This window comes from Ascidiella aspersa, chromosome 3 (genome assembly GCF_963924565.1).
Source record: "Ascidiella aspersa chromosome 3, kaAscAspe10.2, whole genome shotgun sequence".
NCBI classification, from domain to species: Eukaryota; Metazoa; Chordata; class Ascidiacea; order Phlebobranchia; family Ascidiidae; genus Ascidiella; species Ascidiella aspersa.
This window is the reverse complement of record NC_139449.1, coordinates 28,863,508-28,887,325: the sequence shown is the minus strand read 5'-3', so window position 1 is coordinate 28,887,325 and position 23,818 is coordinate 28,863,508. Positions and strand designations below refer to the sequence as shown.

General features: G+C 39.0%; 3 protein-coding genes across 3 annotated transcripts in view; 1 reads left to right on the top strand and 2 right to left on the bottom strand.

Moving 5' to 3' along the window:
* The first annotated feature begins 5,197 nt into the window (after nucleotides 1-5,197).
* Nucleotides 5,198-6,583, top strand: LOC146161404 (prostaglandin reductase 2-like). Its single transcript, XM_083386102.1, has one exon. The coding sequence runs from the start codon at nucleotides 5,343-5,345 to the stop codon at nucleotides 6,393-6,395; it is 1,053 nt and encodes a 350-aa protein (XP_083242228.1). The 5' UTR covers nucleotides 5,198-5,342; the 3' UTR covers nucleotides 6,396-6,583.
* Nucleotides 6,494-10,032, bottom strand: LOC146161403 (regulator of G-protein signaling 7-like). Its single transcript, XM_083386100.1, has one exon. It carries the CDS (start codon nucleotides 9,027-9,029, stop codon nucleotides 7,593-7,595), a length of 1,437 nt encoding a protein of 478 aa, XP_083242226.1. The 5' UTR covers nucleotides 9,030-10,032; the 3' UTR covers nucleotides 6,494-7,592.
* A 1,991-nt stretch (nucleotides 10,033-12,023) lies between these two features.
* The window catches only part of LOC146161401 (roundabout homolog 2-like), a 68,496-nt gene continuing 56,701 nt past the window's right edge, over nucleotides 12,024-23,818 (bottom strand). The window contains exons 13-26 of the mRNA XM_083384060.1: nucleotides 22,712-22,875; nucleotides 21,862-22,096; nucleotides 21,260-21,378; nucleotides 20,235-20,528; nucleotides 19,608-19,775; nucleotides 18,189-18,447; nucleotides 17,616-17,747; nucleotides 17,035-17,247; nucleotides 16,385-16,576; nucleotides 15,871-15,984; nucleotides 15,175-15,302; nucleotides 14,608-14,738; nucleotides 13,319-14,105; nucleotides 12,024-13,216 (exon numbers count right to left, since the gene is read on the bottom strand). Coding sequence (XP_083240186.1) covers nucleotides 12,939-13,216; nucleotides 13,319-14,105; nucleotides 14,608-14,738; nucleotides 15,175-15,302; nucleotides 15,871-15,984; nucleotides 16,385-16,576; nucleotides 17,035-17,247; nucleotides 17,616-17,747; nucleotides 18,189-18,447; nucleotides 19,608-19,775; nucleotides 20,235-20,528; nucleotides 21,260-21,378; nucleotides 21,862-22,096; nucleotides 22,712-22,875 — 3,214 coding nt within the window. The 3' untranslated portion in view covers nucleotides 12,024-12,938. The remainder of the gene's footprint in view (nucleotides 13,217-13,318; nucleotides 14,106-14,607; nucleotides 14,739-15,174; nucleotides 15,303-15,870; nucleotides 15,985-16,384; nucleotides 16,577-17,034; nucleotides 17,248-17,615; nucleotides 17,748-18,188; nucleotides 18,448-19,607; nucleotides 19,776-20,234; nucleotides 20,529-21,259; nucleotides 21,379-21,861; nucleotides 22,097-22,711; nucleotides 22,876-23,818) is intronic.

Genomic DNA, 23,818 nt, shown 5'->3' with positions numbered 1-23,818 from the left:
GAAGCAATTTGTTCCCTGGCCGTCAACATCCTGAAACATATGCAAAACAGCATTACGATACGTTTCATCTGACTGGTATTTTGCCCGAACCCGTTCAATGTTTTGTCTAGATATTCTGTCCGCTGTTCCACATTTTAACATAATATAAAGACGAGCATTAGCACGGGAGATTCTACGAAACTTATGTATTGTTTCATCTTCTGAAATAGTTTCAGAAACAGGTGGGACTGGGTGTAACAAGGATGGATCCTCCAAGCTTGCTTGAACTGGATTGTTGGTTAAAAAATTATTTTCTGAAGGATCATCACTTGCTTGGTACTTTTTTTCTTGCACTGTTTTTGAAACGAAAGCACATAAATTTCTATCTTCTGTGCAACGCTTTAAGGTGTCCTCAATGTGCCTAATAGTAACTTTGAAAGTAGGTCCCCTTTTTAACATGAGGTATTGACAAATATCAAAAAGAGAAATTTCCAAGTTTGAAAAGTTTTTCGTTATGGGTTGAATTGTTTTAGGTGCAGCACGGTTGCGAAGCTGGTAAACATCACAGTTATGTTCGTTTCCTTGTTCCATTATTTTTTTATTTTTATTCAATGAACTGAATCTAATGTTGGATTGTTTTGATGCTTTATCATTGCCTTTTAAGAGAGTGACGTCAACTAAAGCCCGAAACTCAGCATCCTTATTGTATTTGTCTGTGATCTTTTGGTAACCCTTTTTAATTGAACAACTAATATTTCTCAGTTTTAAATACCGAGCAACGTCAGATTTCGAAATAAAGTGTTTTCTCGTAATTCTAGACCTTTGATCGCTGGTATTTGAAATTAAAGAATGGTCAAGGTCTGATAGCGCATGGGTAGGTTGAGCTGCACAACTAGGGGATGATATTAAGCTTTCTTCATTTGTTGCAAAACACTGTAAGTTGTTAACAGGATTCTCTACTTTATTGTTACTGGAAATACGGCAAGTAACAGAATCTTCAGGGCCTGTTTGACTGGCTTGCTTTGCTGATTTTTCCCTGTCTGCAAAGAGAGTAGAATCAACTGAAGCTCGAAACTCAGCATCTTTATTATATTTGTCTCTGATCTTAAAATAACTTTTTTCCTTTGAACGACGAATGTTTTTTAGTTTTAAATACCGAAAAACGTCAGGTCTGGAAATAAAGTGTTTTCTAGTCTTGGTTGACCGCTGCTTGTTTGGATTAGAAATTAAAGAATGGTTAAGGTCTACAAAAGCTTGTGATTGTAAAAGGGTTTGTTGAACAGCAAAACTAGATGATGGTATTAAGCTTTCTTCATCTGTTGCACAAGACTGCAAATTATTAACCGGATTCTCTACTTCATTGTTATTTGAAATAGGGCAAGTAACAGAGTCTTCAGGGCATGTTTGACTGACTTGCTTTGCTGATTTCTCCCTGTCTGCAAAGAGAATAGAATCAACTGAAGCTCGAAATTCAGCATCCTTATTGTATTTGTCTCTAATCTTAAAATAACTTTTTTCCTTTGAACGACGAATGTTTTTTAGTTTTAAATACCGAAAAACGTCAGGTCTGGAAATAAAATGTTTTCTAGTCTTTGTTGACCGCTGCTTTTTCGGATTAGAAAGTGAAGAATGGTTAAGGTCTACAAAAGCTTGTGATTGTAAAAGGGTTTGTTGAATAGCAAAACTAGATGATGGTATTAAGCTTTCTTCATTTGTTGCATTAACTTGGTTCTCTTCTTGATTGTTGTATGTAAACGAGGAAGCAACAGGGTCTTCAGGGAGTGTGTTTCTGGCTTGATTTGCAGACATCTCCTTGTGTTCTACCTCTTTGTTTTTATCCAATTCTGCTAAAGTGGCATCCACCAATTCCCGATATAGGGCATCATTCAAGTATTTATATCTTACTTTCGTATAGCCCTTGTGCTTGGAGTATGATTTCATTTTTAATCTTGTAAAGCGGTAAATGTCAAATGCTGATATATATGGCTTTGTAGTTGTTTTTGATATTTGTTTGCTGTTATTTGAAAGTGAGGAAGGGGAAAGGTCTTCAAAATTTTCAGATTGTTTTGGGTTGGTTGTGGTAGTACAATTATTTAAATGGTTTCGAATTTCCTCATTGACTGTCAAAGAGTTTAAACATGTATTCTCTTGGTTTGAAACTTGATTGTTGCTGTTAGTAAAAGGAGGAATGACAGGGCTCTTAGGAACATCATTCTCAACTAATTGTTTTGTAGATTTTTCCTTGTCTGCTAAGAGGGTGGCATCCACCAAAGCTCTATACTCAGCATAATAGGAGTATTTAAATCTGACCATCTCATAACCTTTTCTTTTTGAAACGGGTTTATTTGCAAGTTTTAAATAGCGGGCAATATCTGAAGCAGAAATATAATGTCTTTTGTGTTTCTTTGGTGAAAGTGTAGGGTTTGGTGAATAAACACATTCATTGCCCTTTGAACTGTGTGAAGAGTTATTAGCTTGATTTACTGATTTTAAATTGTCAAAATGGTTTCTACTTGCTTGTTCTGTTGAATTTTTCCTGTCTGCTGTACTGTCTGTCGTACTGTCAGGCAAAGTTTGTTTTTTGCACTTGTGTTCTTCTTGCAAAGTTTTATCTACCATCGCTCGAAAACGAGCAGATTGTCTGTACTGTTCACAGATGTAAGCAACATTTTTCTCATTGGCAGAGCACCGTCCTAATTTTCCACAACAACGCTTCAAGGCAAGATAGCGAAGGGCATCTACATTGGAAATGCTGTGTTTCATCTTATACCACAAAAAATATTTCTGTTTAACCTGCTAATAAAGAACAAGTTATTTACGAGATTAAAAATAATTGAAAGAGGCTATTTACAGTGACAACAAATGAGGTTAGGGGTCTTTAGAGTGCTCCATTTTTGATAAAGCAATTTAGGAGCTTTTAATTCCACATAAATTCTGAAAGTTAGTCAAACAACTTCCTATAATACTAAAGTAGTTTGAGGTTGAATATACTAACTTCCACAGTTATTATCTTAAAATCAGTTAATCTACCAAAACCGATTGGACCATTCCCTAAAATGCAAGTCATATACTTTTTATCCATTTATCAAACAGTAAAGTATTGGGTGATGTCTAACACTGTGGAAATATGGCAAATGCACCCAAGAGTTTTAAAGTGCACCCGAAAAAAAATTGAGCTACACCCCAAATATGTAAAACGCTTGTGCGGCATACATTTACAGTGCAATGGATGCCATACCGAGTGCATAGGAAAATCATAAAGTACACCCTTTTCACCTTTTTTACCGGATTTTTCCAGTCGTGCAACTGCGAGATCTCGTCGAGATCTGCCAAAATTTCCAGACTGGCTGGTCTAGAATCGTACAATTTTTGACAGTAACTAAGCGAGTTGTTACAATTGAAATTGCAAGGAAGAAATAAATATGGGAGAATAAATAATAATACTTGACCCACCCAAGCCCAAACTTAAACACTAACCCAAACGGTATTAGTTATTTAAATCCCTGAACATCAACAGGTCTAGAATCCTATACCACTTTTTTAATTGTTGTTGGAAAACCAACTCAAATCTAAAATTGCAACCTATAGATCTGGTAGAATAAATATAACACTAACATCCAAACGTTAAACCGCACCCTAACCGAAAAATTGTGATTTAAAATATTTGAACACGGGGAAATGGCAAAACTCTGGTGGGCATAAAATATTTTTCCGTCTGGGGCTTTATAATATTGATAACTCTATTTGGATTTAGGTTCAGGTGGATCAAGTATTATTAATATATTTATTTCTCCTTTGCAATTTCAATTTTGACAAGTCGTTTGGTTACTATAAAAAGTAGATCCTACTAAGCTATGCAACAAACCAAATTAAGAATCGGATGTTGACTGCTGATGAATGTTTAGTATTGTTGTTTCGAATAATGCTACAGTTTTACTCACTCAATTACTAATCGCCTGCTACTGAGTAAGCGTAATTGCAAATGATAATCTTTTTTAAAAATCAGGTGGGTTTTTGTAGCTAATAAAATATTTTATAAAAAAGCTACAACGCAATATAAACATTATATCAATTTTCCTAAACCAGTGGTTTCAGGTAATTTCCCTCAGTTGATATTTAAAAGTTATTAAAAACATAGAAAACAATTGTTTCGGCGAAATGACAATGACATGAAATGCATATGATTGAAACAAAATGTACATTTAATTATAAATCAACACAGATTTTTTTGTGACACATCACGAACTTTGAATGACGGTGAAATATTATGTCCTGATTTTGAACCATGTCATATGACGCAATGGGCAAAATACTGCTGAACCCATGCTTCAATTTTGAAACAAGGGTTATTCTAGCACTATCAGAAGAATGAACTTAGTGAAATAGAATTACCTTTCAGTACTTATAAACAACTTGTGGCATTCTTGACCAGCGCCCAAAGTACTGCTAGGTTGGAGGAAACTGTTTAAATTATTTTTTAACATCGTTGTTTCTATTAACAAATGAGTACTATAACTATTAAACTATATAGGTTAAAGAAGATTACTGCCTGTTTTTCTTTATATTCTTTGTAACCTCAATGGTAAATGCTCTGTTTGGTAAACAGTGAAATATTATTGTGTGAGTATATTAGTTACAATCTTCAATTGGAGTATGATTTTAATATTTTTTATAACACTAAAATAAGTGTATATTTTGGGACAAATAAACATCGCGTAAAAATTATTTAAAACAACTGTATTTTTTAGGATTGATGAAACTGTGTATAAGCCATGTTAAAAAATATATTTTATAGTATTAGGGTGAAGAAACCTTTAAACTACAGTGTTTGCCAATATGCATCAGGCGGCAAAGTAACCACCGATACAATAAAAAAATTTCGCCCAGCGCTGGGTGATGCAACCCCCCATGTTGTCACGGAGAAAGTGGCAAAGCCAACATCAACTGTCCGTCAAATAATCAATAAACAACGGCAAGAGGAGAAAGAAGGCAAAGTGCGTCACAGAAAACTTCATTGGTTTGACAAATGGATTTTGGTTAGGCTTGGCAAGTATAAAAGCATTAAAGACGTGCCCAATGAAATTGTGTATAAAACCGTTCAAATAGGTCAAAAAGAAAAAGATGCGGTAAAGGCAGAAATCATGGACAAAGGATTTAAGATGACAATGACCACTGATTATGCGCTTACTCTGTTTTGTTTAACTGGTGTTGGTATTGTAATTTATGTTTATCGTCAAAGCAAAAATGAAACCAAACCGAGTGAATAAACGTTTTTGAGTAATAATAATTATTTATATTGTTCCTTGTTTTTTTCTGTTTTACCCTTCGTATTGCCTTTTTTTAGCTTGAAACTCTTGAAAACCATGCAAAATATAAAAATGAACAAACGAGTTTATCTGTCTTCAAGACCTGGAGTAAATGGGCAGCCAACAGTGTCTAACTTTTGTTGTGAGAGCATTTCATCCCCTCCAAATCCAAGACAAGGTGAAGTCTTACTGGAAACATTGTATTTGAGTGTGGACCCATACATGCGATGCAGAATGAATGAGGACAGTGGTGTTGATTACGCTCCAGCGTGGAAACTTGGCGACACAATCTCTGGGTCTGGGGTTGGTATAGTGATTAAAAGCTGTGCTGCCGGCATTAATGAAGGTGATTTAGTTTCATCAGCTGGGTTAGAGTGGCCCTGGCAAACTCTTAATAATCTTAATGCTAAAAGTGTGCAGAAATTGCATAGCCTCATGCCTGAAAATGCTTCCCTGGCTTTAGGAATTTTTGGTGTAACTGGACTAACAGCTGCCTTAGGAATCTCAGAAATGTGCAACATAGTTGCAGATGCCAACCAAGTAATGGTAATTAGTGCAGCAGCTGGAGCATGTGGCACAACAGCGGGTCAGCTTGCTAAACTGCAAGGTTGCAAAAAAGTGATTGGTATTACTGGGTCAGAAAAGAAATGCGAATTTTTATGTGAAAAGCTGCAGTTTGATGCAGCCATCTGCTACAAAACCCAAGATGTAGCAGTGAAACTCAAAGAAAAATGTCCCCAAGGTATTGATATATACTTCGACAATGTTGGAGGAGAAATCAGCAATGCCGTTATAAGGCAGATGAACCCAAATTCTCAGGTTATCCTGTGCGGCCAAATATCTGTGTACAACAAAGATGTGCCATATCCACCACCTATAAAAAATGAAATCCAATCTATCATAGAAAGCCGTAAAATATCTAGAGACAGATTCCTAGTTTTAAACTACCCCAATAAATTTGAAAAGACACTGACATACTTGAGGGAAATTTATGAAGCAGGGAAAATAGTTTCTCCTGAAAATTTTGTGCATGGCTTGGAGAATGGTGGTCAGGCTTTTATTGATATGATGAATGGCTGCAATACTGGCAAACAAATTGTAAAGCTGTAACTATACTGTGAAATCATGCCATCTTTAGGACTTTTAACCATTTTATTTCATATGTATATAACTGTTAAAATCACGAAACCTTAATTCGCAGCACAGCATTGAATATTATTTTGTTTAATCTTTGCATCAGCAATGAACCAAATAAAAACCAGCAATAAAATAATTCTTAGGACGTGTAGCTTACATGCATTGGGGACAAGGTAACAACAAAAATGTTTTTATCGATCATATAAACAAAAATGCAATAGTTTTGGAGTGCACAAAAACGTTTTAAACTAATAAAATAATCATGAAAACAATAAAAACTGAGCTGTCAGTCTTATTGCATGAATGGCAGTTTGAAGCAGCGACCATTACAACCTTACTTTGACATGAAAACAAATACAGGAACTAGCTTCTTGTGTCTCACATGAAAAATAAAAAGAGTAATCTCTCAACAGCACAAAATAGCGCGGCAATGTTGAAGTTGGTAAATGTGAAAACACAGTGACAGGGGGTTCAAGTGGCAACTTAGCACAAATTTGGAAAAAAAAACATTGCACATCAAACTTTGCAATGCATGGATGGTGGGGATTTTTTAATACAAGTAGGAACACCATTTTTAGTAAACATAAAATAGGTTTTAGGAAACGATTGCTAATCTCAACATCTAGTACAACACTGAAAGTTATAACAACCAAAATTGGAAGACGTGAAGTCCTATTAAATTGGTATTTGTGCTGTGTCAAATGGTCCAGCGCTGTAAATATCATATGCAAATATAAAAAACCTAAATGAAAATAACAAAAAAAATCAACTGATTTTACTTTTCACGATAGTGTTAAATCACACACAGTCACAGACACAATGCGTGGCTGAGGACTCTTGAATGTTAAAGGGCGAATAGCATGTCTAACAATACTTAGCTGATCAAAAACAAACAAAGTTGGCAATGTAACATACCTTACCACATTGAAACACATTACAGAATAAATTATATAAATGTGTATATATAAGTAAGCTGAAGAACATAGGCGACACTGTTTTAGTTTCCAGGTAGTTCAGTATGTTGGCTAGTAGAGACACCAAAACCGCTACATTATCCTTGTCTTTAGGCATTAACCTGAATTGAAATATCAAAAATAGTAAGGAACACCAGAGCTTAACAGTGAAGCAAAAGAGAAAACTAAAATTATAAGTGGGCTGTCACTTTTGATTTTATTCAGAACTAGATTCGTTGAGTAGCTGATTATAATTCGATGGCAAAATTTTTTTTGGTGGTTTGTCTGTTGGCTTTTTAGGCTGAATATAGCCTTTGTACTGATCAGACTTGAGGAACCTTGCATAACTGTCACTTTTCATCAGCTGGTAAATGTGTTCTTGAGCTTCCTCAAAACAATAGCGATCAGGATTCTCCATGTTTTTCATAGTGATTTCATAAATCTTTGAATCAATATTAATGGGATTTGGAGTTTCATCTGATACATAATCTTGGTAAATTTTTTGCACCGTGCTCTTTGCTTTGTTAACTGGCTGCATTTTTAGAACCTGGCATGCAAGCCAGAAATCTAAATTCTCTGCAGAGAATTCCTTTTCCAGAAACTTCCGAAATTCTTCTCTTCCCTGATCATCTCTTAAAAGTCCGCCAAATGAAAACTTCCATCTAGTTGCACGGCGAACAGTAATACCCTTTTCCCTTGACTCCGTCCAGTAGGCATCCTCATTAGAAATCCAAGGATTAGAAGGTTCAACAGATTGTATGAAAGGGTCATAAGCAATCTGTTGTTCTGCATAATTAATAATACTTTCACACACCTTAGACATTTTAAGACAGTGCCTATCCAACTGCCTTTTTAAGTTGAGAATGGTCAAGTTTACTGATTCAACAGTTTCAGAATCCTTCCTTATGTTGGGGGAACTTTTGTCGTTTGCAGACTTTCTCGGGGAAGAGTTGTACACAGATTTTTTGGAACGGTCTTTATACCAGTAACCTTTCTTTATGTCAAATTCAGTTGTATTGACACAGCCAGGAACTGGACGATGAACATCCCAAAATGCCCTCTCCTGACTGTCGAGGACTTTCCTCTTAATTTTGTCCCTCTTTCGGTCTCGTTTGGCCTCCTGCTCTGCTTTTGCAAAAATAAATTCCCAGTTTTTTGAAAATGTTCTTTGCAAACGAGCTAGGTTTTCAGCCTCATAGTCGGCAAGTTCCAGCCGGGCTTTATTTTGCATGGTACGTTTACATAAATAAATAGCATACTCTGTATTTTCAGGATCCCAACCATTGGAGGGCCAGTGTTGAGATGACTGGAAACGGTAAAATGATCCATCATTTTTCAGAGTGATGACATGATCATCAATTGGGAAAAAGTACCCATGCGCAGCAATCAAAGAACCTAAATGAATGGCTTCTTCCTGGTCTGTGATATCGATATTATTGAGAAGCCAGGCCACCAAGTCCTCTCCACTGAAGACATCGGGGATTTTTGTTAATAGGCTTTTTACAGTCTTGATGGGAACGCCAGTCTGCTCGTTCTGCATGCGTCGTATTAAGTTTTCCATCTTTACATACAGAATCATGCTGGGTGAATCCTGCACTACCGGCCTGGTGTGTTGGGACGGAGTGCTAGGATTCAACAGAGACTGACTGGCCATGGTTGTTTGCTTTTATATATTTTTATCACTCACTTAATGATAAATTATGTAGTTTTGCATATTGGTAAAATGACTGGTGGCGCTCTTCATTCACTTGCGGCCATTACATCATCGGTGGAATATCAGTTACTTAAGTTACCACATCAAGTTCGTTGGTGGATCTGCAAAATAGCAACAAGAATTTAACCCGCACTTTAACATTTTACACTATTACAACAGAGTAACCACATTCTCAGGGTCAGGAATATTTACAAAAAAACAGTGTGTGTAAGTCAAAAATGTTAAAATGTTTTACCTGACAATTTAAAAATTGAAAAACTATGAAAAGTAAAATAAATATGAAGCTCTAAATATTTAACAAAAATGTATAAAAATATACAATTAGCAGTGGTTTACAATACATTTTTAGGCACAGTTTTATAATTTTGACTTTAAAACAACTCAACAGACTTACATCAAACAAATATCTTTTTAACATTTTTAAAAGCAAAGTACAAAGGCAATAGAAAGGATATAACATCTAGTTTTCTTTAATGTTTGTAAACAACCAATCAGTCCAAAATAGAGACCATAATTTTAATACTAATTTATTTTACATCAGTAAATTTTTTTCAATCATTCAGTAAAACTTACTGTCATATAATAACGCTAACTGCAATGCCAACTAAATAGATAAATACGTTTTACCCACAGTGTAAATTGTTTATGTAGACCTATTGTTAAATTTACAAAACACACTGTCGCCAAGTAAACTGAAGAATATAATAAGTACTAAGCTATAACTGTTATATTTAAAGTAAATTATACGTTTCAGGTTTTTTAGTTGCTTTGCCACGAAGTAAAATAACAATAAAATTGATTATATATTTACTTAAGCGTCACAAGTGTTTTTGCATTTAAACAGTTTTCCTGCTTCCTGTCGAATAGCAGGAATACCCTTAATTATTAGTAATTGCAAATCGTCACTATAAAACTATACTTATGTAAATATTGCAATAAAAATTAATTGACAGTGACGTCAAATCAGGGCGTGACTTGTAATTTTAGTCTCGAAATGCACTATGCAGTCGCAGTTTCAGTACAACTGAAAGGCTGCTTTGAGATTATTGCATATCATTTCTTGGATCGCACAATACAGAATAAACCACAAAAAAAGAATATATTGAATAAACACCTCAACGATTGGAGAGAAATATTCATTGGGATATTGTGACGAAATATTTTCGCTGTACTCACCCTAAAGGTAATTAAATTAGTTATTCCAATCCACAAAATAAAACAGAGCTTTTTTAAAAAAAATTTTCATAAAGAAAAAATCCAAAAATGCTTTATTATAAAGCAGGGAGTCGAACCGTTTGACTTTTCCGGTTCAGGGGCGGTTCGGGTTCAAGGATTTTTTCGGAATCCGGTACAGTTCCGGTTTCGGTTCGGAGGAATTTAAAAGTTACGGTTCAGCTCCGTTACTTCGGTTCAACCATCGTTATTTCAAAACCGGTTCATAAAGTTCCGGTTCAGATACAATATAATTTGCGTTAAATCTCAAAATGTGGGTCGATAAATGTAGAGAATAATCTTTGAATTGTAAGTCATCTAATCCAAGTTACGTGACTTATTAAAAAAACAGTTACGGTATTAAAATATCTAAAAAATTAAAAAACAAACAATTTTTTTATTCAATATTCATATTTTTTTCATAGAATTTCGAACATGGCGTAACTTGACTCTGTAAAATAGAAGTTGTGACGTCATACAGGAGCGAACCGCCTTTATTTATAGGTTCGGGTTCGGTTAAGGTTCAGGTACTTTCAAATTATTCGGTTCAGTTCTGGTTCGGCTCCTTACAATCTTATAAAATCCGGTTCAGGTTCGGTTACTGTTTGGAAAAAATTGACCCAAAACCGGTTCATAAAGTTCCGGTTCGGTTCCGGTTCGACTCCCTGTTATAAAGGCTTATTTAAAATTCAATTTTAAACCCTTTTTATAAGTTTTGAACAAATCATAAATCAGAAAATTGAACCTTTAAAGTTGAATTTAGTACTAAAAAACATTCCAAGTAGCCTAGTGCGATGTTTTAAAAACTATTTCATTTTTGAAACGTGGCTGATTACAACGACAAATTAGACTATCTACCTTAAAGTTCTTTGTAGCAATATTAGTAGCCGTTTACATAAATAAACGAAATCAAACAAAGCGAAAGGCTACAGGCCGGCTAATAGAAAGGTGTGGGTAACACTCTGCAAACTTTAGCGCCAGTTTTTGTCTTTTCCCTTGACGCGATTTTTATAACACCATTTTATCACAGTGCCTTAAAGTTTAAACCAAGCTTATCCATTTTACGAATTTTTCCGTTTGGTTTAATGTGCCATGATAGCAGACGCTGTGAGGTTTTTTGGCACCTCTCTTTCTTTATTTCCCGGAAAAACGCTAAATGATGTTGCTTTTTTCTACTCGACAAATAAGGTATAGGCTAACTAACGGGTTAGTTTACTGCAACCGGTTTTCAATCGTTTTACTACCTCGTAAATAGCTATAAGTTTGCGCGAGTTCTTTTCAAATAAATCTTAACGCTGATTGTTCTGCTTAACTAAAATATTAGCCAAAAATTAGCCTCAATGAAAAATCTTATTCTAGGTTATTTAATTTACAAAGGGCTTTAGAGAAAAAAGGTTAATGACATATATGTTGGAAGATAACGTTAAAGCTTGTCGCAGATGCGCAACACACATTAAGAAATTATAATTGTCCTTGAATGTTTTCGCCTTTCTTATTGTTTGGTAATTAAGTAAAAAAAAATCATATGCTGTTTTTTCTTCGCACTATAGCAAACCAGTGTTAAATCGGGCGTTCGTACTTAGGTGCTAGGGCTCCAAAATTAAAAAGTTGATTTGTCGTCGTTTGCTGTTAATTAAAACCATTGTCACTTGCAATAAACGCAATTTTATTGGATCAGAACAAATTCGAGTACTGGCATTCCCGAGCAGCGCTTGCTCCAGTAGAAATGCCACGACAGCGAGAGAAAAAAACATGAAAGAGGACGTTGTGTGTGAAACAAAAAAGGGAAAACGAAATAAATAGGGATCAAAAGCGAGCACAGAGCGTAATACATCAGGCAACTGCAAGAACGGCAAAAACACGAACCTCATAGCACGCTTCGAAAATTAATAAGCTATAGCAGGGGTCTAGACAAGAGTACAAGCGTCCAAGATGTTTGGTTTGGGTTATCGCTACAGTGAGAATATATACTGCACGGCAGACGAAACATTTTTACTAGAAATGATTTGCCACCGGTAAAAACGTTTTCGAAATAAAACAACGCTTGAGACTGATACAAACATGCGAAAACAGCATCGCGTGTCAATAAATAGGAAATTGATCGCTTGCCCCATAATTCGACCGCTTCCAACAAGCAACGGGGCGACGCGAGTTTGCGTTGATTGCAAGCCATACGTCATACAACTTTGTCGGCACGTGCATTGAGGACGTGAAGTGAAATACCGAAGAAGGTGGCACGAAACAGCACACAAAACCGGTAGCAACTCGACGAGACAATGAGGCGGCTTACAATATAAACCTTTTTTTACTACAAAACAAACGCGCAGTTACTTCGGTAAGATAGGGCGAACAAAACAAAGTAAAACACACGTTATAGTGGCGCTGAAAGCGTTCATCCACGCTTATGCTTCACGTCTGCGAAACTTTGGCGCCGTATGGAACTGAAACAATGAAACAACGACGAGTGCTGGCATATAAATCGATTCGACAGTGAATGTAAATTGTAAAACAAGCTAGGTGAGGCGCTCAGACGACAGTGCTAAAATCTCTTGCACCGAGAATCGACACAGCGCCATTTTGAACACCCCCTTTGGAACTCTCCGCTGGGGGAGGGCTGAATCTCCAGCAATCGCGTCCTCACTGGCTCTGGTCACTGTAGTCTTCGCAGAAGTCCGACGTCGAGACCTCGGGAACGTCGGACAGCTCTTGCGGCAATCCACGCGCGATTTTCCCGTGGACACCTGATCCCGCTCCGAAGACAGTTCGCGCCAGCTGAAACTGCGTCGCGCCGTCGGCACCGGGAAGAAATGGTCCGTTCGTTGGCGTCACGTTAAAGTCGCTGAGCACGGGCGTGCGATCGGGGCTTCGCAGATGCAAGGCCTGGTCCGATTTCGAATAGTGGAGGTTTTTGCCCTCTGAACAACAACAATTGCGTTATGGACACCCAGACCAGTGAGAAACAGGTGTTTTTTTTAACAGTGCGCCAGTATAGGGCTACACTGGACTCTATTGTCTACCTGGGAAATTGTTCGGCCGCTGGTGTAGGACGGGCACAGGTTGGGTGTCCTGGCGGGCGACGCGCCTCGGTATCTGCGGATTGGCCTTCTTGCTGGGCGAGTAGGGCGCCTCGTGGTACTGCCAGCAGCTCGAACCGGTGCTGTGGTAGCCGCTGTGCTCCGACACACCGCTGGTTGTGGGCGATACGGCGCTCGAGTAGTCCGCCTCACGACCGCCGTCGACGGCTGACACAGCAGCAGCGGTTCCTGTCTGACGCGACAGCGGCAATCCGTCACGCGAAAGACCGCCGCTGCCCGCACTCGCGTTGCTGTTGAGGCTGCTGTGCTCGGTGGAGCAGCCCACACCGGCGCTCATGCCGCTGTCACCCGTGTTGTGGTGATATGACGAGGACGTCGAGCTGCTGCCGCTCTGCATCAGCGCTATATTGCCGCCAACACTGCTGTTGTTGTTGTTGTTGTTGTTGATATTGCCGCTACTGCTGCTGCTAGCGAGCGACGACTTCTTGTTGCCCGGGCGCTTGCCCTTGCTGTTGGTCTTACGCGATGGGCGCGGTTTGGTCGCCGGCTGTAGCTCGCCCTGCGATCCATTGAGTAGAGGCAGGCCTTCATCTTCTTCGGGGTGACGGTGGTAGGTGTGTGGATACTGGCGCCTGGTGGGAGATGCTTCCTTGTGGTGCTGGTTGTGGTGATGGTGATGGTGTGTGTGCGTCTTGGGCTGAAAGGTGCGCGGCTGCGGGTTTGGCCGTATTAGTTCGATCTCGTCGTCTTCCAAGCGATTCTGTCCAACCTAAAACGCATTAAATCAATTTATTATAAACAGTTTGAATGTTTGCTCCCTATGCACATTGTCAAGACCAACACAAAATTTAAAAATCGTTTTACAATGAACAACCTATATTTTTGCTAGACTATACCGGTCTTGTAGTGGCTATTATTTTACATTGGCTGTGTGTTGTGGCGGGTTACGCTGTAATATTTCTGACATTGTATTTAAACTTGGTGGAAATTTACCACTAGTAACAGATGGAGCAAGGCAATTTCACCCGAACGCAAGGTTTGCCGTGCTAACTCGAAATATTTATGGTGCTGTGCATCGCAGGGCGTCTATAGCCAAACCCAATATAACTGCGAAACCCACTCCATTACGCTGTAATATTTCTGACATTGCATTAAAAAATTGACGGAAATTTGACACTAGGAACAGATTGAGCAAGGCAATTTCACCTAACGCTAGGTCGAAATATTTGTGCTGTCCTTCGCAGGGCATTTGGCCCAAACTCTCAATTTACCTGGGAAACCGACTCCATCTGAAGCGATTCGTCGTCAGAACTCTCACATCCGGGAGAGTTGCGTCCGCTCGACGTGTCCTCGCGCTCATCGGTCTCCGAACCGTAAGTGTTCATCATCGAAACGCTCGACACTGCGCAACACGCCACAAAAGCTTTATCACAATCACGCTTCGTGTAAACGAAATTGAAACACATAGCGTTGATCAATAAAGGTCTATTTAAAATCAATCACTTATGGTTCGTGAGGGCATTCAGGGTGTTAGATGGGCCGCGAGTAACACGAAGTGGTATATTTATATAAATTTTACAAATGCCAAAAGTAATGCAAAACACAATCCAAACTTAGATGCATATTACTTTACCAAATGCTTTGTTAAATGAAGAATGAGAAAACTTTTGTCTATATGACTGTCAAGCGTTAAGAGTTTGTTTCCCAAAATTGATTGATATATTAGGAATACTATGTTTTTATTAAGCCTCGGCATTGTACAAATAGAAATTATAACGAGCGTTTAAAATCAGCGCTGTATTAAACGAGAGTTGTGGTAAGCTTATGTTCCAAATTACCTGCGACGCTGTTGCGTTGTGCGTCATTGACGAACTGTCCTACCCTCAACTGTCCGACCGTATCATTTTCACCATCGGTGTCGCCTTCCGAAGGCCCGGCTAAGTATCCAAGGTTCAGAGTGGGGTCCCTGTAATATCAATAAGGCAAAGGTTAAAAAGTATTTCAGTAACTGATGTATTTAGATTTCGGCCGGTAAAAAACATGTAAAGTTGCTGTTTTACGTTAATAGACAATTTCCTTATTTTTAGCGTTCGGAGCAAAAGTGGACGATTAATTTACTCCATACAATTTCGGAAAGTTTACAAAACAAACGAATAAAATAGTGGAACAGTAAAGGGTTTAAACACTCTAAACCTGACTAGGGCAAATCCAGGCCGGCCACGCAATATAATCAAGCCCGCGGCTCAGCTTGAATAAAGCTATTTTAGGCAAAAATAAGCTTTAACATTTTTTTGTTATTTTAGAATATTTTATGGAATACATTATACTCTTATAAGGCATCCTCACATGTTTCTACTCTTACCAGCTTGTCTAAACATGGATATTTAAAGATTCTTTTAAAAGGAATCACGTTGCATTATGTGTATTCGACACTTGTACTATGTGTGTTTGAGATCCCATTTTCTGTTTCTTAAGTGGCCTGCTGTAAAAAATAATTGCCCCTATTGCGCTAAACAATAACTAAAATAGCTCACCGGCTTTCGTCAAACTGCATGACCGGTTGTCCTCGACCGTAGGGAAACACCGACGCCACTCGCATAGGGGGAGTAGGGGGTCCTGGAGATGGCATCGATCGCATGTCTATTGGCCTGAAAAATAAAAAAAAACGTATAACCTTTTAGCTGTTTGCATAGAAAAGCTTGGGCGAAACGCCTTCGATCCAATTAAAAGCAGTAGAGTTTTAAATAGCATCAAATTGGACAAGATATTGTTGTGTTATGGATGAGGACGCCTAAAATATATATTTAAATGACTAATATTAAGTGTTTTTCAACTTACAACATAAATAAATTGAAAGCCAATAATTCAGTTTATAAAACGTAAGTGTAAAAAAATAAAAATCCTTTTTGCCTTTTAAGCACAACACGCAGGTTTCGGAAGCAGTTTTAACAAAAATAAGCAAAATATTTAACTTAAATTAAGACAAGAGCATTCAAATATAGTGGAAACTGCTAGCCAAACTAACTTTTTTAAATTTATGTATCCTACCTGTGGGGTGATGGGGTCTGGTGGGGGCTGTCGATCCCGGTGTCGGTGTCGATCGACGTGTACTGGCAAGTGGGGGCCGCGGCGCCGCTGGAACCGGTTCCGTTGGCCGGCGCTGCCCGACGCCTCGAGCGCTGGCTCCGACCGGATCCGGTTGAGTGCATCGCCACACTGCTGCCGCGACTTCGCTCGGTTCTGCGTGAAAAGGTTTGTAAACTTGATAAGCGGAGTTTTATATTTCAAATGCAAGGCTACAGAGAGCTAGCGTGTTAAAGATATATGCCTACAAAGCGCTACATGAAATATAACTATACTTGGTTGCTTTTAATGTAGTATAGTTTGAGAACTGGGTCAATTTACCAACAATCGAAACTTCTAAGTAGTAAAAGTAAAAGTATAACCAGAAATTGTAAATTTACAAAGGGTTGACCGAGACTAAAAACACACAGTTGTTAACCAATTGAAGCTAAAAACCCAATTTAACTCAGCCGATATGTACATGTCCCTTTCAGTAGGGCTTGATACATAAATACTGTTTGCGATAGCTTTTCAAAATTTTAAGTTTGAGAGGACTATAGAAGTGGCCCATATTTCGCGAGAATTAACCCAACAAGTCGTTTTAACGTATAAAAACAAAGGGAAAGTGAACTAACCGGTCGCTGAAACCCGTTCGCTGCGACAGAGGGGGGCTGGGTGGAGGTGGGGGCAGCTTAATCTGGGAACTCGAAGACACGTCAGGATAACCCAAGTCCTGGTCCGGGGTAGAGAAGACGTTGCTACTTCCGCTTCTGTTGTGCAACAACTGGCTGTGGTGCTGCTGCATCTGGTGTTGGATGTGGCCCGACTGGGTACTGGCCACGCTAGGTCTAAAATAGGTTATGTTGAAAGGTTATGGAGCTTGGGCTAAACGGGTTTCAGCCATTTTAATTTAGTCAGTTCATGAACGAATGGCGGTTTAAAGTGATTTAGAGATCTTTACATTATTTGTTGTTAACTTTTCCCATTTACTTATCCATGTAGAGAGTCTAAGCAAAGAACCCCGCCCCCCACTAATGTTAAATACTTCTATCTCAAATAAAAAAAGACAAATGGAATTTCACGACAGATTTGCACCTCGCAAATCGTTTCTTGTTATTTTCACACTAAAATTTAGATATCTAATGTCGTCTCCAAAAAAATTTTGGGTTTTCAGTGCAGTCTTCCAAACTACAGTTAGGGCGCCTTAACTACGCACCTTGATAGATTGGTGCTGGAAAACTGAGGAGGTATATCGCTGACCCTGGTCAGTTGGTCGGCCACATAAGAGAACGAGGGATGCGCAATCCCCATCGGCTTTTCGTCTAAGCTGTTCGACACAGTTCCGCTTCTGAAATTGCATAATTGTAAAAATTGAAATACTTTAACATTAAGTACTTAAAATTTAAAAAATTTTGCCTAAAGAAAAATGACAATAAAATTTTACCCAAAATAATTGCTCAAATGCTCAGGCTGAAGAACAAAGTGAGGTGTCACTTACTTTACAGCGAAACCCTTCTTACTATAGTTTCTTGTAGACGACAGGGTAATTTCGCTAGTTAACCGAGTTTTTTAATATGAAGCTAAATAAGTCGTTTTTCCAAACATGAAGAGTAAATAGATTTTGTTGTACATAAGCGTATAATAATTCCAATTCGTGTTTATAAAAAGGTCTGGTATACAGTGCTATTCTTTTACATCCAACTTGCATTTTGTTTTCATAGTTTTGAGTGGGCAAATGTATCGTTATGCGTAACCACTGACCACACACATTAAACAACAATTGACTTACTTCGCATCATAACTGACGACGGTGCTCTGGTGACCCTTCGGCGTCTGGCCCATTCCGTCGGAAGGACGCTGAATGAACATCCGACTATTGTCAGCGCTACCGGGCCCGGCCAGCCCGGCGCCCTTGCCCCCGCAACATCCTCCGTCCCCGCTGTCCACGCTGCCCCCGGAAGCCCCGCCCACGGTCGGGGTCATGTGAAAGGCGGCGGGAAACGGGGAACTACCGTCGAAGCGTGCGGCGCCGCTTATCCGATGTGGACCTGGTGAGGTAAAAAATTTGTGGTTACCAACTTGTTCGAGTGTGATAAATGTAATGAGATTTTACAACAACTATAGTGTTATTTGACAACAAGGAAATGGGAAATGTGTGCGTTTATGAATTTGAGGTATTGACTCGGCACCATAATCTTTACAAGGCTCAGATACCCATTGAAAACAAAGTACAACCGGCTATTACATATTGAGCAGTAGCCACTAGCCACTTTACACGGCTACAGCTCTGGGTATATATATCACAATATCTATCTTGACTGAAAAAATACCGTATGTTAAAAGATTGACAAAACAAAGAATTGCATTTTTTCTATAATTTAACAGTTTACATGATGAAATGTAAAACAAAAAAAGATTAAGTACGGACAAACAAGTAACCAAGCAGGCAACTAGCTATAGGTGAAACAAGTGAACGCGCGTAAGTCATCACACACATGCAAAAAACCTTTCGCAATCGAGCAAACAAAGGGAAATCCGTTTACCTGATTGCGGCGTAAAGCTGAATGATCGCACTGCGGAGAAAAGACAAGAGAAACTCGTGTTAGTGTCGATCGCTTGATAAAAAACGGCCTTTTTATCAGTTCATGGCGCGTGGAAATTATTAAATGCTCAATTTCAGTAAAGATTTAAAGCAGGCGTGCAAATCACAGCCAACAAAATTCGATTTTTTGGGCCCTGTTCGAATTTTGCGTTATTGTGTTAGTGATGTTTGGTTGCGACAGAAAAATCAAAATAGAGTGTAATACGCTAAACCAGGTGTTTCCAACTCAAACATGCCGGCGTGACAATTTTTATCTTATACCTTCTTCCCTTACCAAAGTTTCGTATCTAATTCGTTTTAATCTTAAAATCGCCCTTTTTACAAAAAAACGTTTATATACACATGGAAAACATTTGTTTATTTGATCAGGCAAACACATTTGGCACGCGTGCCTCGTGTTGGACACCCCTGAGCTAAACAGACCACAAACGCGGGCGTTTTATTACACAAGGCTATAGTATGTTACTTCTAATACGCAACGCAAACAGAACAGGTGCGTCGAATCGATTTGTTGTTGTTTTTGGCGAAGTTAAGTGTGCGACATTCAAAGAAAAAATGCACGGCATGCTACCACACAACGAAGATCAATACAAGCATTCAACCTACCGTGTAATCCACGCGCTTTGCGGTTCCTGCGCGTCTTTCTGTAGTAACACACGCCCACAATCGTGATGGCCACCAGGGCGATGAGGCCAACGGCCAGGCCGACCAGAATGGCCGGCTGCTTTTGGATCATTTCGACGAAGCCGCCTTCTGGCGTTTCGGTGGTCGGAGCTGCGAATTTGTAAAGTAAATATATACCGTGAAATTCCGCATGTTGAAAAAAGCAAATTATCGGTATAACAGTTTAATTAAGTGCGAAAAGTAAATGCAACTGTATAAGAAAATTAAGTTATTTTATGCACTCGATTAAGACAGAATGGCGATCGAGGACTATTTTCTTGTTTTTACTCTTGCAAGTTGGCAGTTTTACTAGGGTGAAGATAATTTTATAAAGTACTAATAACCACTTGATACTCATTACCTAACTTAATCGCAAAAATATATTTTCCCCTTCCTAATTCCATGTACTATATAGTCACTTATAACTCAATAACTTTTTTTCTGTTTTGAGTCGACTCTTTCCCTAGTGTGTTCGCTTAGGTGAGGGCAAATCAGTTATATCTTTAGCTAACACTTAATTCCACATATCGAGCGTAATCATATCCGTTAATATTAATAGGCATACGTTACCTCCAAGATCAATCGCTGTCTCAGGACTCGTCTCGCCTTCACCGAGCAAAGTGTAGTAGGTGACCGAAATCAAGAACTTTTTATCGCCCGCAAGATGGCGCAGCACGATTCCGGTTTCGGATCCGTTAAGGTTGACCGCTTCGCGGTACTTGCCGTCCGACGAACGCCAGCGGACCGTAAAGCCGGTGATGCGGTCGTCAGCTATGTCACTAGGTGTCGCCCAGTTGACCATCACCGCCGAGTCGTCGTCGTCGATTCGTTGCAAGTAAATGGCTGGACGCTGAGGCGTGATTTCTGTAAAAAAGGGCATATAAAAATACAAAATTGTCGCGGGTGCTTTTATCCTGGTTGCAGTTCTGTGTTCGGTTTGCTTTTATTTATAGTTTGTCGTACCGCTGCATCACAAAAAAGTCGTGATTCTGAGCTAACAGCAACTGAATCGTTAACTCTTAAACGTGTTGGAAAGAGTTAAATGGTGTTTTTTTAGCAGCTTACACATGTTGTAAAAGAGAAAAAGGATGTTTTACTAATTAAATTTCAATTTCTGCCACTTCAAACACTAAACTAAGTCATCTACAACTTTGTAGTTTTTCTTTGTCAGTCGAATATTTCCAAACGACAACTAATCATCACTAATTGTTTTAACATGTTCAAAAATGATGACATGTGAGATGGAAAAGTTAAACGCATTGGTTTTCTATCTTCTTGCCAAATCCGGTATTGATCACATTTGCCTGTTAGCGTGCCATGAGCATGTGCGACATGTTAGCTAACACAGTTCTACATTGTTTTTACGAAATTTTCTTTGTCAGTCGCGCGCACTTGCCTCTAGCAGGCATTAAGCAAACACGTGTTTACAGCGATGTAGCACCGAATCGATGCAATCGACTGTCGTTCACCGTTGTACATTGAAAAAAGTCGCAAAAAGACGCACGGAGGCACTTTCAAACTGTGTAAAACACAACGATCGGACGTCGTAAAAGCGAGTCGGGCTAAAGCAGTGCCCAGCACTTTGTTCTACTCACCTTCTCCATCCAAGGACACGAAGACGATGGGCGTGGCGCGACCTTTCAGTGACCCCTTAATGGGTCGGATTCGAACCTCGTATCGGACTCCTGACCGAGCGTCGGTAAGATCGTACGACCTTGTAGAAAGAAACACAAATTTTTGCTTGATGTCATTTCTATGTTAGAATTAGAATACATCCAAAAAAGTTCGGTTTTTTATTATTTCCTTCTTTTATTTACAAAATAGTTCATGGTTTAACTTAGTAAACTCTAAAAACAATTTTAACTCTTTGAACGTTTTGCGCAATTGCAATATTCTGTGGTCAAGTAAACATTCTAAAATTCCTAATTTCGCATAAAAAAGCAACCAACAGTTTGGTGGCATATCTAAATAAAATATGATATTCTCACATACACATAAAAAAATTATTAATATTTACGTTAACCTTTTAGTTATAATAAATGTTTCCTAACTGAACAGGGAAAACAGCACAGGAAATAAATCATAAACGAGAACATCATCATATATGGAAACTAATTCAGCAGCCAACGTTAAGCAAAGGTTGAAGTTATAGTCCGTTGACGACATCCACGAAAAAAACAACGCGACAATCATTTACCTGGAAGCGCACGGGACCGAGTCCGACTTGATGGCCTTATCCGGCCCGCTCACGGCTTGCCAGGCGATCACGAAGCTAGAAAGGTCAGCACAAGCTCCCTCCGTGGTCCACCTAAGGCGCACCGAGCCGGTCCGCTGTCCTGGGTTCTTGAGAGGAATCGCGTGCGCCAGCTGAACGTCGACCCGGTTCAGCTTGGCCTGGGCCTCTTCGGGCGTTTCTGGGATCTCCAAGTCGCCTGAGCGGATTTGATTAGTTTTAACATTTTGTATTATATGTTAGGGCGAATTGAATCCTCTGTCGGAAGTCTAACAAAGATATATTTGATTTGGGGCATTATCGGCTAGCCATTAGATATAATCATTTTTATATTTGCGTAAGACAAGTGTTCCAGCCAAAAGTTTTATCTGTAGCAGCGGTCCACACAGATTAAATTATAGTTCACCGCATCAGTCTGGAAGCCCTTAATTGTGTTTGTTATACGTCCCACGTGTTACTTAAAAAGCTCGATAAACCTTTCGGGAGCTCAAACTTTAGACAAAAATATGGTATTGTTATTATTATGCTAACATAAGGAATGTGTATTGGGAAACAAAGTTTACATTAGATTTTTAACGACAGAAACTTAAGCTTGAAAAAAATGTCAAAGCTAAATAGGTCAAGTAAATGGACATCATCTTTAAAAAAGACATTTCAATGCGCACTTGTACCAATATCAGTTAGTGTGACTGAAATCTACTTAAACCCCACTTATAAAAGGTGGAAGGAAATTGTTATCATAACCAGCTGTTGTAGGACAACCACCACGCAGTCATTCTCATAAACACACGGATCGCATATCCGTTCATCTTACCTGTCCTCATGGTGTTGGACGTCGGACTCGCGTTGCTCACAGCTCCCGAGCTGACTGCTCTAACCAGGAAGACGTAGTCGGAGGATGCGGTAAGGTTGCCAACCACCAGCACTCTCCCAAGAACATCCGAGATGCGTCTCCAGGAAGGCTCCTGACTCCCGATCCTGAAAACGAAAATATGGTTAAGAGCGTTCAGGGCGCGTTTACTATCGGAATGGCATATGGGTTGGTGCGAAGCTGCGCCCGAGCGCCGTTTCCTGTTTGGTTCTACGGTTGCAGAAGTGATACTCGCGCTTAAAGGTACGCCTAAGAGGGATAAAGATACGCTTCGTTGCGAATTTCACGCCAAAGGCAATCACCCACTGGGATCAGAACGGGTCGCCGAAAGACAAAGCAGAAGTGCAAACGTAAAGTGTGTATAAGTTTTTTAAATGATCGGGGTACTCAGGAGGAACTATATAAATACAGATTGTATTAAAATATTGACAAGCTTTCGCAAAACAGTGTTTCCTCAGATAAAAGTAGAAAAAAGGTAGTAAACGGTTGTTGCAAAAGCTTGTCAAGATTTAAAAACAATTTGTCTTTATATAGTACCACCTGTTTACTCTATTTGTAATTAGACAAATGTCACAATTCGAATACTGGCCAGTTTGTTACAGAAAAGTTACAAAACCATATCGTTGAGTCTTCGAACGGACGCAAATTGCACAACAGTGTTGTTATTTAAAACAAATCGATTTTTCTTTCAACGTGCGTAAAAAACTTGGAAACAAACAAATTAAGACTTAAACTTTAATTTCCCTAACAATCGCTTTAAAGTTTAAGAACAGACAGATTAATGTTTGGCGTTTGCAATTCCGGACGACTTCAGCGGCAAGAAGAAAAATTAATTTATCGACCGCATTTCGTATTTTCAAATCGTTTAGGATTATATGTCGCAAATAAATCCGTTAAGCATGAACGATTAGAAAGTATGGTGGAAATTAATTATTCGGAATGTACAATTAGCTGCACTACTACTGCAAATGGCAGTTTCCACCCGGCCGCTTTTCCGAGGAAATATTATCTTCTCTTGGATTAACCAAAGACTGCGCCTGTGATGATACC

Bases quoted from the DNA above. Each gene is read 5' to 3' on its own strand.
- LOC146161404 (XM_083386102.1), top strand. From the start codon at position 5,343: ATGCAAAATATAAAAATGAACAAACGAGTTTATCTGTCTTCAAGACCT.
- LOC146161403 (XM_083386100.1), bottom strand. From the start codon at position 9,029: ATGGCCAGTCAGTCTCTGTTGAATCCTAGCACTCCGTCCCAACACACC.